We start from the raw sequence: 13,934 nt of genomic DNA on the forward strand, positions 1-13,934 counted from the left end.
ATGGCTTTAAAGAGAATGTTTTCTTCCTCGGCCATGGGTTTCAATGAGTCAAGATGTGACTGGAGGTGCACACTGGTAGAAAAGGCCAGAGGACAGGCAGGCAGTCCTACAGAACTATGAGCTCTTTACCATCTCCCAAGATTCAGTGAGGATGAGACAGAGCCTGCAGGGCCTAGAGAACACAGCTACAGCAAGTGACTCAGATTACCTAGTTGGTAATTGTTTAGTTTCTTCTTGTAATGTCCAAACTTTTAGGAAAGACATGTTGAAGTAACCAAAGCCTGGTTTTGACAAGGCTTTGGGGAATAAAGTGAGGGGTAATGGGTCCAAACTTGGGCCAAAGTGTAGTGGATGGCTGGCAGGAACGGCTGGAGAGAGACGCCTGACAGGAATGTGTAAACCAGTGGGCCACGGTTGAGGCTATAAGGCCTTCCATCCCTGACTGGGAAGATTCTCTTTATTGCTGACATGGAGGGATCAGAGTTTGAGGGCATTAGGGAGTCTGTGGGTTCCTTTAGAAACTTTCATAGCACACTGCTTTGCACTTTATTTTGTACTTAACATCTTTTGGAGATCATGCCACATCTTTGTCTGAAAAGCTTTGTAATTACTATTTTAAATGTCTACACAATATTTTACTTTACAAATATACCACAACCTAACGCACCAATCTCTTGCTACTTACTGTAAGTAATGCTATAATAAACAATGACAATATTTCCCTTCAATCAACCTAACAACAATACTGTTTCATTAGCAAAATTACAAGAGTTTCAGGAACCTTTCAGTAAGCTGGTTAACTACACATCAAAGAATGGCTCATGGAAATAAGAAATTAATTTATGTTAGCAATTTGGACCCAAGGCCAAGAGGCAATCAGAAAAGCACTAGGTTTCTTGCTTTCCAAGTATATAAAATAAAAAAATGCTTTAGTAATAATAAATACAAAGAGTGGCAAAAGTAGGTTTACAATTATTTGTATTGAAAATACAGCCTGACCAGGTGGTGGCACAGTGAATACAGCATCGGACTGGGACGCAGAGGATCCAGGTTCGAAAACTCGAGGTTACCAGCTTGAGCATGGGCTCATCTGGTATGAGTGTGGGGTTGCTGGCTTAAGCATGGGGTCATAAACAAAGAGTCATTTGCTCTGCTGCAGCCCCTGGTCAAGGCACATGAAAAAGCAATCAATGAACAACTAAGGACACTAAGGAACCACAAGGAAGAATTGATGCTTCTCATCTCTCTCCCATCCTGTCTGTCCCTATCTACCTCTCTCTGTCTCTCACTCTGTCTCTGTCACACACACAAAAAAAATACAATAATAAATTATAATACAAGAATAAACTGTTTTCATGTACTCACAACTATAAACCTACTTTTGCCATATCATGTGTCAAAAATTAACTGTTATAGGTTTCTTTCTTTCTTTTTAAGATTTTATTGTTCATTTGACAGTGGAGAGAGAGAGAGAGAGAGAAGGGGAGAAAAGCAAGAAGCATCAACTTCCATATGTGCCTTGACCAGGCAAGCCTGGGGTTTTGAACTGGCAACCTCAGTGTTCCAGGTCGACACTTTATCCACAGGTCAGGCATATGTTTCTTTCCTACTTAAATTATCTCTGGATTTGAAAGCAATACAAAAAAAAAAATCCCTCTGCAAAACAGAGCAATTTAAGAATTGATATAGAAAAGAAAAGCCTCTACCTACCCCCTTTAGAATTATTAAGATTGCAGCTGCAGAATCTGGAATTAAGCATCACTTCTTGATAATTATAAGGTGCTGTTTCTAAAAGCTATGGTGGCTCTTTAAGAGAGATCAACTTATCAGTAAAAACACCCATACACAGCACCACACATGCTCTTTCCTTAGATAAAAATAAAATTTGAAATTGTATTTGAATTTGAGTGCCTGTTCCAAAATTTATTTACATTTCAGATGCAATATTAGAATGAAAAAGATGGGGTATTTTGGTTCAATAAGAGGGGGGGAAATAAATAAATAAACCTCATTTAACTAAATTAAAGCATGAGAATTAAATAAAAACCTGAGATAAGAAATTGTGGCAAAATGAGACACTTAAAATGTTTCCCGGCCCTAGCCGGTTGGCTCAGCGGTGGAAGTCCTGGGTTTAATTCCCAGCCAGGGCACACAGGAGAAGCACCCATCTGCTTCTCCACCCCTCCCCCTCTCCTTCCTCTCTCTCTCTCTCTTCCCCTCCTGCAGCCGAGGCTCCACTGGAGCAAAGTGGGCCCGGGCGCTGAGGATGGCTCCATGGCCTCTGCCTCAGGCACTAGAATGGTTCCTGCCACAGTGGAGCAACGCCCCAGATAGGCAGAGCATCGCCCCTTGGTGGGCTTGCTGGGTGGATCCCAGTAGGGTACATGTGGGAGTCTGTCTGACTGCCTCCCCACTTCTAACTTCGGAAAAATACAAAAAAAAAAAAAGTTTCCTGAACTTATTGTTCCATCTTCTAAAAATAGTCTAAACCAATTACACCAGTAAAAAACAACAACAACAAAAAACAACTCTGAGAAAATAGAGGGAGAAATTATATAAAATATTGCCTTAACAACCTGAACCTTGCCTGACGAGGTGGTGGCGCAGTGGATAGAGCATCAGATGGGGACGAGAGGACCCAGGTTCAAAACTCCAAGGTCGCCAGCTTGAGCGCGGACTCATCTGATTTGAGCACAGCTCACCAGCTTGAGCCCAAGGTTGCTGGCTTGAGCAAGGGGTCACTAGGTCTGCTGTACTCCCCTGCCCCCCATCGGGGCACATATGAAAAAGCAATCATTGAATAACTAAGGTGCCACAATGAAGAACTGATGCTTCTCATCTCTCTCCCTTCCTATCTGTCTGTCCCTATCTGTCCCTCTATCTCTGTAACAATAAAACAACAAAAAACTGAACTTTAAATCAGAACAGACAGATCGACTGACAGCTTTCTTCATTACTTCTCTATTGCTAAAGACTGAGCAATCCAGGGCCTTTGTTAACTGCATGATGTGCGTTAACTGTCCCAAGTAAAGGAATAGAGGTGTAATGAGGAATACCCTAAATTTTATTTATTTTACTTTACTTTTTATTTTATTTTATTTTATTTTATTTTATTTTAGTGAGAGGAGGGGAGGCAGAGACAGACTCCTGCATGTGCCCAGACCGGGATCTACCCAGCAAGCCCACTCAAGGGCGATGCTCTGCCCATCTGGGCCTGGAGCCATGTTTTAGTGCCTGAGGCAGATGCCATGGAGCTATTCTCAGTTTCCGGGGCCAACTCACTCTAACTGAGCCAGAACTGCAGGAGGAGTGGAGGAGGAGGAAAGGAGGAGAAGGGGAGAGGGGGAGAGAGAGAAGTGAGGGGGCGGGGTGGAGAAGCAGATGGGCGCCTCTCCTGTGTGCCCTGACTGGGAATCGAACCTAGAACATCCACACACCAAGCGACACTCTACCACTGAGCCAACCGGCCAGGGCCATATCCTATTATTTGACTTTGAAAAACAATGCAAAATATTTCCAATTCTTAAACCATTTGGTGAAGTAGTTCTCAAATGATAAATAGTAGATACCTTCCAAGCCTCGAGACCTGGCCTTTCTAATCAGCAGCATGCAGCAGAATTACCCAGGGTGTTTTAAAAAGCCTTTTAAATGCTTGTGCTCCAATTGGGTAATTTTAAAGTTGCCAATTAAAAAGAATTTATTATTAGTGCACAATTATTAGTGCATGTTGGTGATGAATGATAATTTAAGCAGTGCAAGTCCTCACGACCCAGCTCCCAACAGGTAATCACTATTACCAATTCCTTCTGCACATTATATATTTAATTTATAAGGGAGATCACACTATACTTCAGGGGTCCCCAAACTTTTTACATAGGGGGCCAGTTCACTGTCCCTCAGACCGTTGGAGGGCCGGACTATAAAAAAAACTATGAACAAATCCCTATGCACACTGCACATATCTTATTTTAAAGTAAAAAAACAAAACGGGAACAAATACAATATTTAAAATAAAGAACAAGTAAATTTAAATCAACAAACTGACCAGTATTTCAATGGGAACTATGCTCCTCTCACTGACCACCAATGAAAGAAGTGCTCCTTCTGGAAGTGCGGCGGGGCCGGATACATGGCCTCAGGGGGCCGCATGTGGCCCGCAGGCCGTAGTTTGGGGACCCCTGCTATACTTGTTCTACAAATGGTTTGTCACCTAACAATATACCTGGACATCTCTCCATGTCAGTACATTCAGATCCACCTGATCTTTCAGTAGCTGCCTAGTATTCCATTTTTAAGATGTATTACTTATTTAAACAGTCCCTTACTGACATTTATTTTTTAATTGACATTCATTGTATCTTTTTTTTTTGCTATTACAGTTAACACTACAATGAATATCCATACAAATCCATATTTTATTGTCTTTTTATGAGTAGGCAGTGTGGTAGATATAATTCTAAGGTGATCTGTGATGGCCTACTCATTTGTATAACCTGTGCCCCTTTGAGTGGCGGACCCCATGAGTATGTTGAGACTCCCGTGACTACATTTCATTCTATCAAGAGAGATTCTCCTGGGCACACCTAGCCTAATCAGGTCAGCCTTTGAAAAGCAGAGGGTTTTCTCCAGCTGGCTAATTAGAGAGTAGGAAGGCAGAGAGATGCCTTCTGGCTACCTGGAAGAAAGCAGACACCCATGTTGTGACCTATCTGTGGAGCCACATGGCAAGGAACTGTAAGCAGTCTCTAGAAGCGGAGGGCAGTGCCCAGTGGGAAAATGGGGACCTTAATCCTACAGTCACAAGAATTGTGACTAGTGAGCTTGGAAAAAGACCCCAAGCTCCAGATAAAAACTGAAGCCCTGGCGACACCTTGCTTTTGGCTTGGTGAGACCCTGTGCCAGGACTCCTGACCTACACAGTAACCGTGAGGTAATAAATGTGTTGTTTTGAGCAGCTCTATTTGTAGTAATTTGTTATGCAGCATTAAAAAAACAATATAACCTGTATGATAAATTCCTAAAAGTCAAGTTGCTGGGTCAAAATGTTCACAGATTCCAAAATAGCTATTCAAATTCTTTTTTTTTTTTTTTTAATTTATTCATTTTAGAGAGGAGAGGGAGAGACACAGAGAGAGAAGCAGGGAGGAGCTGGAAGTATCAACTCCCATATGTGCCTTGACCAGGCAAGCCCAGGGTTTTGAACCGGCGACTTCAGCATTTCCAGGTCGACGCTTTATCCACTGCGCCACCACAGGTCAGGCGCTCTTCAAATTCTTTTTTTTTTTTTTTTTTTTTTAGAGAGAATAGAGAGTGAGAGAGAGAAGGGGGAGGGAGGAGCAGGAAGCATCAACTCCCATATGTGCCTTGACCAGGCAAGCCCAGGGTTTTGAACCGGCGACCTCAGCATTTCCAGGTCGATGCTTTATCCATTGCGCCACCACAGGTCAGGCTCTTCAAATTCTTTACATCAATTTAAATACTCACCACAGTAGCTCTATTTATTTTTAACTTCCTGATTATTATCTACTGATTTACAGTGTTTATTCCATTAAGTCCTAAGTGGGGGGGATGATCTGTATTTTACCCACTTGTAGATGACTTTTCTGTCAGAGAGATTTTTTAAGTATTCATAACCTAATATTTCTTATGAGAACTACCTTTCTTCTTAGACTTTACTAGGAAGACCTGTACTGACAATTACCAGCTCCAATTCAGCAAGTTGTTGGCAATGAAAGTTACTATAAGCATATGGGGCACTACCAAACTGTAACCCACTTACAAGTTAAGGGATTTTATGGGGAGTTGAATAAACTCTGAGTCTCTGAAAACAAATTTAATAAGTTTTTTTCAATGTTGAATATTCTTCTGGAAATAAAGCTTTAAATATTTGTAATATAGTTCTGCAAGATAGTAACCTAAAATATGAACAGGACACAAAGTGAAATCCATAATCAAAATATCACGGCCCACATGTGGAAGTCCAGGGTTTGATTCCCAGCCAGGGCACACAGGAGAAGGGCCCATCTGCTTCTCCAACCTTCCCCCCCTCCCTTCTCCCTATCTCCCTCTTTCCCTCCCACAGCCATGGCTCTATTGGAGCAAAGTTGGCCCAGGCGCTGAGGATGGTTCCATAGCCTCTGCCTCAGGCACTAGAATGGCTCCGGCTGCAATGGCGCAATGCCCCAGATGGGCAGAGCATCGCCCCTTAGTGGGCTTGTTGGGTGAATCCTGGTCGGGTGCATGCAGGAGTCTGTCTCTGCTTCCCTTCACACTTTAGAAAAATACAAAAAAAAAAAAAAGGAAAAAAAGCCTTCAATTATATGAATACCAAAGTATTTTTATGTGGTCAGGATTATTTAGGGAAAGAAGTCAATTTCAGAGCCAGATAGGACCCTACCTTTCTTTTTTTTGCAGAGAATATACTAATATTTTAGAAATCAAAAAAGGTATAATTTCATTTCAGTATTTTCCTTCCACTGTATAAACTGACATATAATTATTTTGGAGGGCTATTTCAAGTAGTTATCAAATGTTCATGCCCTCTGGCCTAGTAATTCTCTTTTGAGAGTTTGTTCTAAAGATACAAATCATAGATGATCATTCAACAAATTAGCTCAACCAATATTTAGTAAGCATCTCCTATGAGTTATTAGATATTGTTCTCAGAAAGCAAGAGTGAGCAAAGCATGTTCCTGTCATCATGAAGCTTAAATTCTGGTAGGAGGCAAAGACACTAGACAAGTAAATATATTTTAAAAACATATAAATTTATATACAAAATAAATAAAAATTTCAGGTGTTGATAGATACTTCTGAAAAACAAGAAAGCAGGGTGTGACAGTAAATGATATTTTAATTCAGAAAAAGCAACCAGAGTAGAAAAATCTCTGAAGAGATGTCATAGAGAGGATTCCGGGGAAATAAGAAACAGTAAGTGCAAATACCCTGGGGCAAGTTCTTACAAACATCCCCAATATAGTCACCGTCACCCCAATAGTTAGGAGACAACTGTGAGTACCTAGATTCTGGTCAAAGAAATCAGTGAAGGTTTTTTTTTCTTTTTAATCAGCTAGTAATGTTTTAACTTTCAAAAAAAATGCTACCTTTAATAATAAACTCCTTTTAAAAAGAATAGAGGAAGAAAGAGAAAAAGAGAGAGAGGAATGGGGGGGAGAAACAGGAAGCATCAACTTGCAATAGTTGCTTCTTGTCTGTGCCTTGACTGGGCAAGACAAGGGTTTTGAACCAGTGACCTCAGCATTCTAGGTTCATGTTTTTTCTATTTTGCCACCACAGATCAGGCAAAAATAGAAAACAATTTCAAAACTTTAAAATAACTTTAAATTCATGTTAAAATATATAATGATATGGAAAAATGCTATTAAAGTGAAAAGAGAAATTTAATAGTCCATATGGGGCAAATTTTATTTTAAAAATATATACATATATATTTGAACTATTTCATGATAGGTTAGTATATATATTGAAAAGACTACATCCCAAATACTGGGATAGCAGTGATTACCTTTCCCTGGTATGACTGTGGACAATTTTTATCTTTTTTGGACTTTTGTACACTTCCCAAATATACTAAATGTAATACTTTATAAAAAGGGGGAAAACTCAAATGTTATTCTCAAAATAAATGTGTTAAAAGGTGGGAAAAAAGAGAGGAAGCATTTGGGATCCATTAGTTTCTTCTTTCTTTGTTTGATTCACTTTGGGACTGGCTAAAGGTAACAAGACAAGTTCTGGAAAAGTGATTATACTTACATTCTTGTTTGAAGGTGAAATATTCTGTAAGATGCCTGCATTCATGATTTCCCCGAAGCAGAAACAATGTTTTGGGATGATTAATCTTTAAACTCCATAAAAACAGTACACACTACAAGATAAATACAGCATAAAATTTTTATTTGTGACCATGATATTACACAAAGATAACTTATATAAATTCAAATGACTTGTAATGGCACATCTTATTACTATGCCCAAGCTGAAACATGCAACCTTCAGCTTTTGAAAGTGATATGCCATTGCCCTAGTATTTAACAGAGCATAGAGAGTAACATCCATAAAAATTTCTCAATTTCTGTTCCCATGTTTTACACAAATATCTAGAACTCTGTGACAAAGCCACCTATACATATGTAATATACACCTCAGTCCTAAAACCTATACTTCATTTAATGGAGATACACTAGAGACATTTCCACTAAAAATGGGAAGAAGGCACAGATTTCACTGTCTCTGCTATTATTCAACACTGTACTTAGAGGTATTAGCCAACGGATTTAGATAAAAGCAATCAATTACAGGATTAAGAACAGGTAAAGAAAAAATACTATCTCTCTGACAGAGTACCTGAAAAATCAATGATGAAACTCGAATAATAAAAAAATTCTATAATATGGCAGGGTATAAAATTAACATACAAAATCAATAGCCTTAATATACACTGGCAACAAATAAAGCACAATGGTAGAGAAAATTCCATTTACAGTAACAGTAAAGAAGATTAAATAGATAGGAATAAACTTAGGTACAAATCTTGTGCCATAAACCACAGATAAACTAAAATGAGACATTAAGTGGATTTATGTCATAAACAATGTTCAATGTAGAAAGAAACTGGAAGCAACCTAGGTGTCCACCACTGAGAACAGAGAACGGGAATGTTATAGATATGTACTATGGAATCCTATACAGTATGCAGAAAGCAATGAAGTAATTATACAGCAGCCTGAACAGGTTTTTAAAACAAAATATGTAAAAAACAAAACCGAAACAGAGCTACAGAAGTGGTTCTCAGTGTGGTCACATTCATTCCAGTGTGGTGCGTCAGCATAACATGGAAATTTGATAGAGATACTTAGGCTCTACCCTAGACTTAATGAACCAGAAATTCGGGGGGGGGGGGGTCCAGCAAACTCTATAACAAGTCCTCCAGATACTTATGATATACGTTAAATTTTGAGAACCACAGAACAGCACATTTATATAAAATTAAAATACTCCATCCATAAAAACCTATATGTTAGCCCTGGGTGCATAGCTTGGTTGGAGTGTCGTCCTAATACACCACAGTTGCCAGTTCAATCCCCAGTCAGAGCACATACAAAAAACAATCAATGACTGCATAAATAATTGGAACAACAAACTGTCTTTCCCTCTCTCTCCTCCCTTCCTCTCTTTCTAAAATCAATTTTAAAAAATTTATGTTAAAAATTAATTATATGCATTCTGAGACATATACCAAATATAATAGAAACACGTGTACTAGGGAGAGTAAGGAAAATAGAAGCCAAAGATAAGAAGAAAAAAAAGGAAAGGGACTTCACAAAGACTAGTAACAAATGTGTCATGCACAACCTGAGCAGTGAGATTAATTCAACTGCGATTTTCCACCTCCTAAGAAGAAAGACTTCAAAATTCTGAATCCAAGTCCTTCTCAAATGCCTAATCTAAATCACCAACATCTCTTGCCCACTCTTACTGGTTTAGATTCCTAAATGGTCTTGGACTCCTATAGTCAATTCATACAACAAACCAGCCAGAGAATTTTTTTTTTAAGTGAGAGGGAGAAAGCCAGGAAGAGACAGAAAGGGAGAGAGATGAGAAGCATCAACTCACAGTTGCGGCAGGTATTTTAGTTGTTCATTGATTGCTTCTCACAGGTGCCTTAACCAGGGGACTTCAGCTGAGCCTGTGACCCCCTGCTCAAGCCAGTGACCTTGGGCTCAAGCCAGAGATCTTGGGTTCAAGTAAGAGATCTTGGGCTTAAGCCAGTGACCACAGGGTCATGTTGATGATTCCATGCTCAAGCCAGAGACCCTGCACTCAAGCCAGAGGAGCATGCACTCAAGTTGGAGACCTTGGGGTTTTAAACCTGGGACCTCAGCATCCCAGGTCAGTACTATCCACTGTGCCACCACTGGTCAGGCAAGAGAAATTGTTTTAAAACATAAAGCTCACTCTCCTGCTAAAAAAAAAACCCCTAAAAACCCAATAGTTTCCCATTACATTCAGATTAAAACCCAAACTCCATGCTATGGTTTGCAAGGCTTGACATGATCTAACCCCTGGCTATCTCTCATACATGGCCCACATCTTCCCCTTAGTCATTATCCCGTCTAGGCACAACAGCCTTGTTACTATTAGTGAACTGCCTTAGTCTTGCTCCTGCCTCAGAGCTTTTACACATCTGTCCTCTACTTCCCCCCTCACCTTCTTTACATGGCTCATTCCCTCAGGGCCTGCAAGTTCCTGTTCCAACATTACCTCCACAGACATGCTTTCCCTGACCTCTACCTAAATTAGCTACTCCTGTCCCCCTTTAGCCCCTACCCCAACTTGATTTTCATAGACACTAAACAAATCTAATGATATTGTCCCTCTTCTTAAAAAACACAGTAAATGACATGGCTTTGCCTGTTCTTCACCATGTTCCCAGAATTTTTTTTTTTTTCCTGAAGCTGAAAACGGGGAGACAGTTAGACAGACTCCCACATGCGCCCGACCGGGATCCACCTGGCACGCCCACCAGGGGCGACGCTCTGCCCACCAGGGGGCGACGCTCTGCCCCTCCGGGGCGTCGCTCTGTTGCGACCAGAGCCACTCTAGCACCTGGGGCAGAGGCCAAGGAGCCATCCCCAGCGCCTGGGCCATCTTTGCTCCAATGAAGCCTCGGCTGTGGGAGGGGAAAAGAGAGACAGAGAGGAAGGAGAGGGGGAGGGGTGGAGAAGCAGATGGGCGCTTCTCCTGTGTGCCCTGGCCGGGAATCGAACCCGGGACCTCTACATGCCAGGCCAACGCTCTACCACTGAGCCAACCAGCCAGGGCTTGTTCCCAGAATTTAACATTGTTTCTCAACATATATAATAATGACCACTTGAAAAGCATAATTTTCAAACAATGCAGGATGTCTAGCGTGCGGAGGACCCGGGTTCGATTCCTGGCCAGGGCACACAGGAGAAGCGCCCATTTGCTTCTCCACCCCTCCGCCGCGCTTTCCTCTCTGTCTCTCTCTTCCCCTCCCGCAGCCAAGGCTCCATTGGAGCAAAGATGGCCCGGGCGCTGGGGATGGCTCTGTGGCCTCTGCCCCAGGCGCTAGAGTGGCTCTGGTCGCAATATGGCGACGCCCAGGATGGGCAGAGCATCGCCCCCTGGTGGGCAGAGCATCGCCCCTGGTGGGCGTGCCGGGTGGATCCCGGTCGGGCGCATGCGGGAGTCTGTCTGACTGTCTCTCCCTGTTTCCAGCTTCAGAAAAATGAAAAAAAAAACAAAAAAAAAAACAAAAAAAAAACAACAATGCAGGATGTTTTGTACACCAAGAGCCTGCACATTAAATGCCAGTAGAACCACTCAATTACTGTGACAAATATTAATTCATATGTCTTTGTACATAATTATGAGTGCATCTACAGTATAATTCCTTAAAAACTGAATTTTCAATCAAAATATATGTGCATTTTATTTGAGACAGACATTGCAAAATAAACATTATATAACTTAAATATGTAAAAACATAATACTTAGATGGTTTATTAATTAATTAATTATGTGTGTGCCCCAACCAGGGATCAGACCCTCAACCTTGGAATATCAGGATGATGCTCTAACCAAATGAGCTTATTGGCCAGGGCTCTTTTTTCTTCTTTTTTTTCATTGACTTATTTTTGGCATAAACTTGTATAAAATATTCCAAGGAAAAATTATATTAAATCCATATAGAAACTTAGAAAGAAAGTACTTTCTCTTTTCTATAATTACTTTTCCCAACCAAAAACATTATATTATATATCTTTTGATATTTGGGTCTTTCTTTATTTTTATTTATTTTTTTGTGAGAGATAGAGGGGAAAGGGGAGAGAGATAGGAAAGAAAAAAGACAAGACAACTTGTAGCCTGACTAGGTGGTGGCGCAGTGGATAGAGCGTCAGACTGGAGGACCCAGGTTTGAGATTCCGAGGTCGCCAGCTTGAGCGCGGGCTCATCTGGCTTGAGCCAAAAGCTCACCAGCTTGGACCCAAGGTCAGTGGCTTGAGCAAGGGGTTACTCGGTCTGCTGAAGGCCCGCGGTCAAGGCACATATGAGAAAGCATCAATGAACAACTAAGGTGTCGCAACAGCAACGAAAAACTGATGACTGATGCTTCTCATCTCTCCATTCCTGTCTGTCTGTCCCTATCTATCCCTCTGTCTGACTCTCTCTCTGTCCCTGAAAAAAAAAAAAAAGACAACTTGTAGTTTGGTCACTTTAGTTGTACATTGATTGCTTTCTCTTATGTGCCTTGAGTGGCGGGCTCCAGCCAAGCCAGTGACCTTGAGTTCAAGCCAACGACCTTGGGCTTCAAGCCAGTAACCTTTGGGATCAAGCCAGTCCCCTTTGGACTCAAGCTAGTGACCGTGAGATCATGTTGATGACCCCCGCTCAAGCTGCTAACCCACACAAAAGATGGCAAGCCGGAACTCAAGCTGGATGAGCCTGCACTCAAGCTGGCAACCTGGGACCTCAGCACCCAAAGACAATGCTCTATCCACTAGACCACCAGTCAGACTGGGTCTTTACTTTTGACTCCTGAAAAAACCAACTCACCTTTTGGAAGTAATGATATATATAAAACCATAATCAGTGTCCACTCTACAATGTAATTTGGATGATATACTTCTTGGCCTCTAATCTCAAGTTTTATTTCCTTAAATTATACACCAGGATGTAACTGTACAATTATCTTATGCAATTCAATGACAAAGTCATGATTATCATGACTTTCAGATCAGTTCAGACACTCAATTACTTATTTCTATGTGACCACAATTTTTACTCCACTTCAAGAATCATTTCTGTACATCAGTGATTGTTGATCAGGTGGTCATTTGATCACATTTCCATTACTTGGACATCTCTTGTCATTTTCTCTTTGGTGGCTCCTGTGCAGTCAGTACAACATATCTTATGCTGATAATGTTCTTTTTAATCCTTTTTTTTAATTTTTTTTAATCCTTTTTCTTATTGCAAAATAAAAGGAAACTAAAATTTAGCTTCCCCTATCATAGAGTTACTTTCTAATAAGGTACAAATAAAAAAGGAACATCAATGAGCTCAGAAAAAGTGAAACTTTACTATTCCGTTTTACAGTGACATTTGGATGAGTCTCTGGTGCACTAATCAAAGCCCACACTGCACCAGGGAAGATCAATGCTTGCTCTGGACATGAAAATATCACCATGCCTTGATTCTTTCAATAGGCTCAAGGAAAGAAAAATTATTAAGTATGGAAAGAAAAAATAAAGTGAGATAAGGTTCTCTGAAACAAATTGGCTATATGTATCAAAAGTCTTAAAAATGCTCACACTTTTATCCAGTTATGTCACTAATAAGGATCTGACTTAAGAAACTTTCAGAAATGCCATCAAAAATATATTCAGGCCCTGGCCGGTTGGCTCAGTGGTAGAGCATTGGCCTGGCGTGAAGGAGTCCCGAGTTCGATTCCCGGCCAGGGCACACAGGAGAAGCGCCCATCTGCTTCTCCACCCCTCCCCCTCTCCTTCCTCTCTGTCTCTCTCTTCCCCTCCCACAGCCAAGGCTCCATTGGAGCAGTTGGCTGGCCCCGGCGCTGGGGATGGCTCTGTGGCCTCTGCCTCAGGCGCTAGAATGCTGACGCCCCAGAGGGGCAGAACATTGCCCCCCTGGTGGGCAGAGCATCGCCCCCTGGTGGGCGTGCCGGGTAGATCCCGGTCAGGCCCATGCGGGAGTCTGTCTGACTGCCTCCCCGTTTCCAACTTCAGAAAATAAATAAATAAATAAAAAATAAAAAAAGAGAAAAAAAATATTAAAAAAGAGATTAACTGCAGCAGTATGTAGAACAAAATTAGAAAACTTTGTACCATGTACAGTCCAAGTGATATAATATGCAATTAATTAACTGTTGC

The 13,934-nt window shown here is 41.1% G+C and overlaps 1 protein-coding gene across 4 annotated transcripts in view; it reads right to left on the minus strand.

Moving 5' to 3' along the window:
* The window catches only part of PPP3CC (protein phosphatase 3 catalytic subunit gamma), a 78,008-nt gene that overhangs the window by 31,707 nt on the left and 32,367 nt on the right, over positions 1-13,934 (minus strand). For all 4 annotated transcript variants that reach the window (XM_066267711.1, XM_066267692.1, XM_066267702.1 and 1 more), the window contains exon 4: positions 7,774-7,885. In XM_066267711.1, the coding sequence (XP_066123808.1) occupies positions 7,774-7,885 (112 nt within the window). The remainder of the gene's footprint in view (positions 1-7,773; positions 7,886-13,934) is intronic.

The sequence above is a fragment of the Saccopteryx bilineata genome, chromosome 1, assembly GCF_036850765.1.
Source record: "Saccopteryx bilineata isolate mSacBil1 chromosome 1, mSacBil1_pri_phased_curated, whole genome shotgun sequence".
Lineage (NCBI taxonomy): Eukaryota > Metazoa > Chordata > Mammalia > Chiroptera > Emballonuridae > Saccopteryx > Saccopteryx bilineata.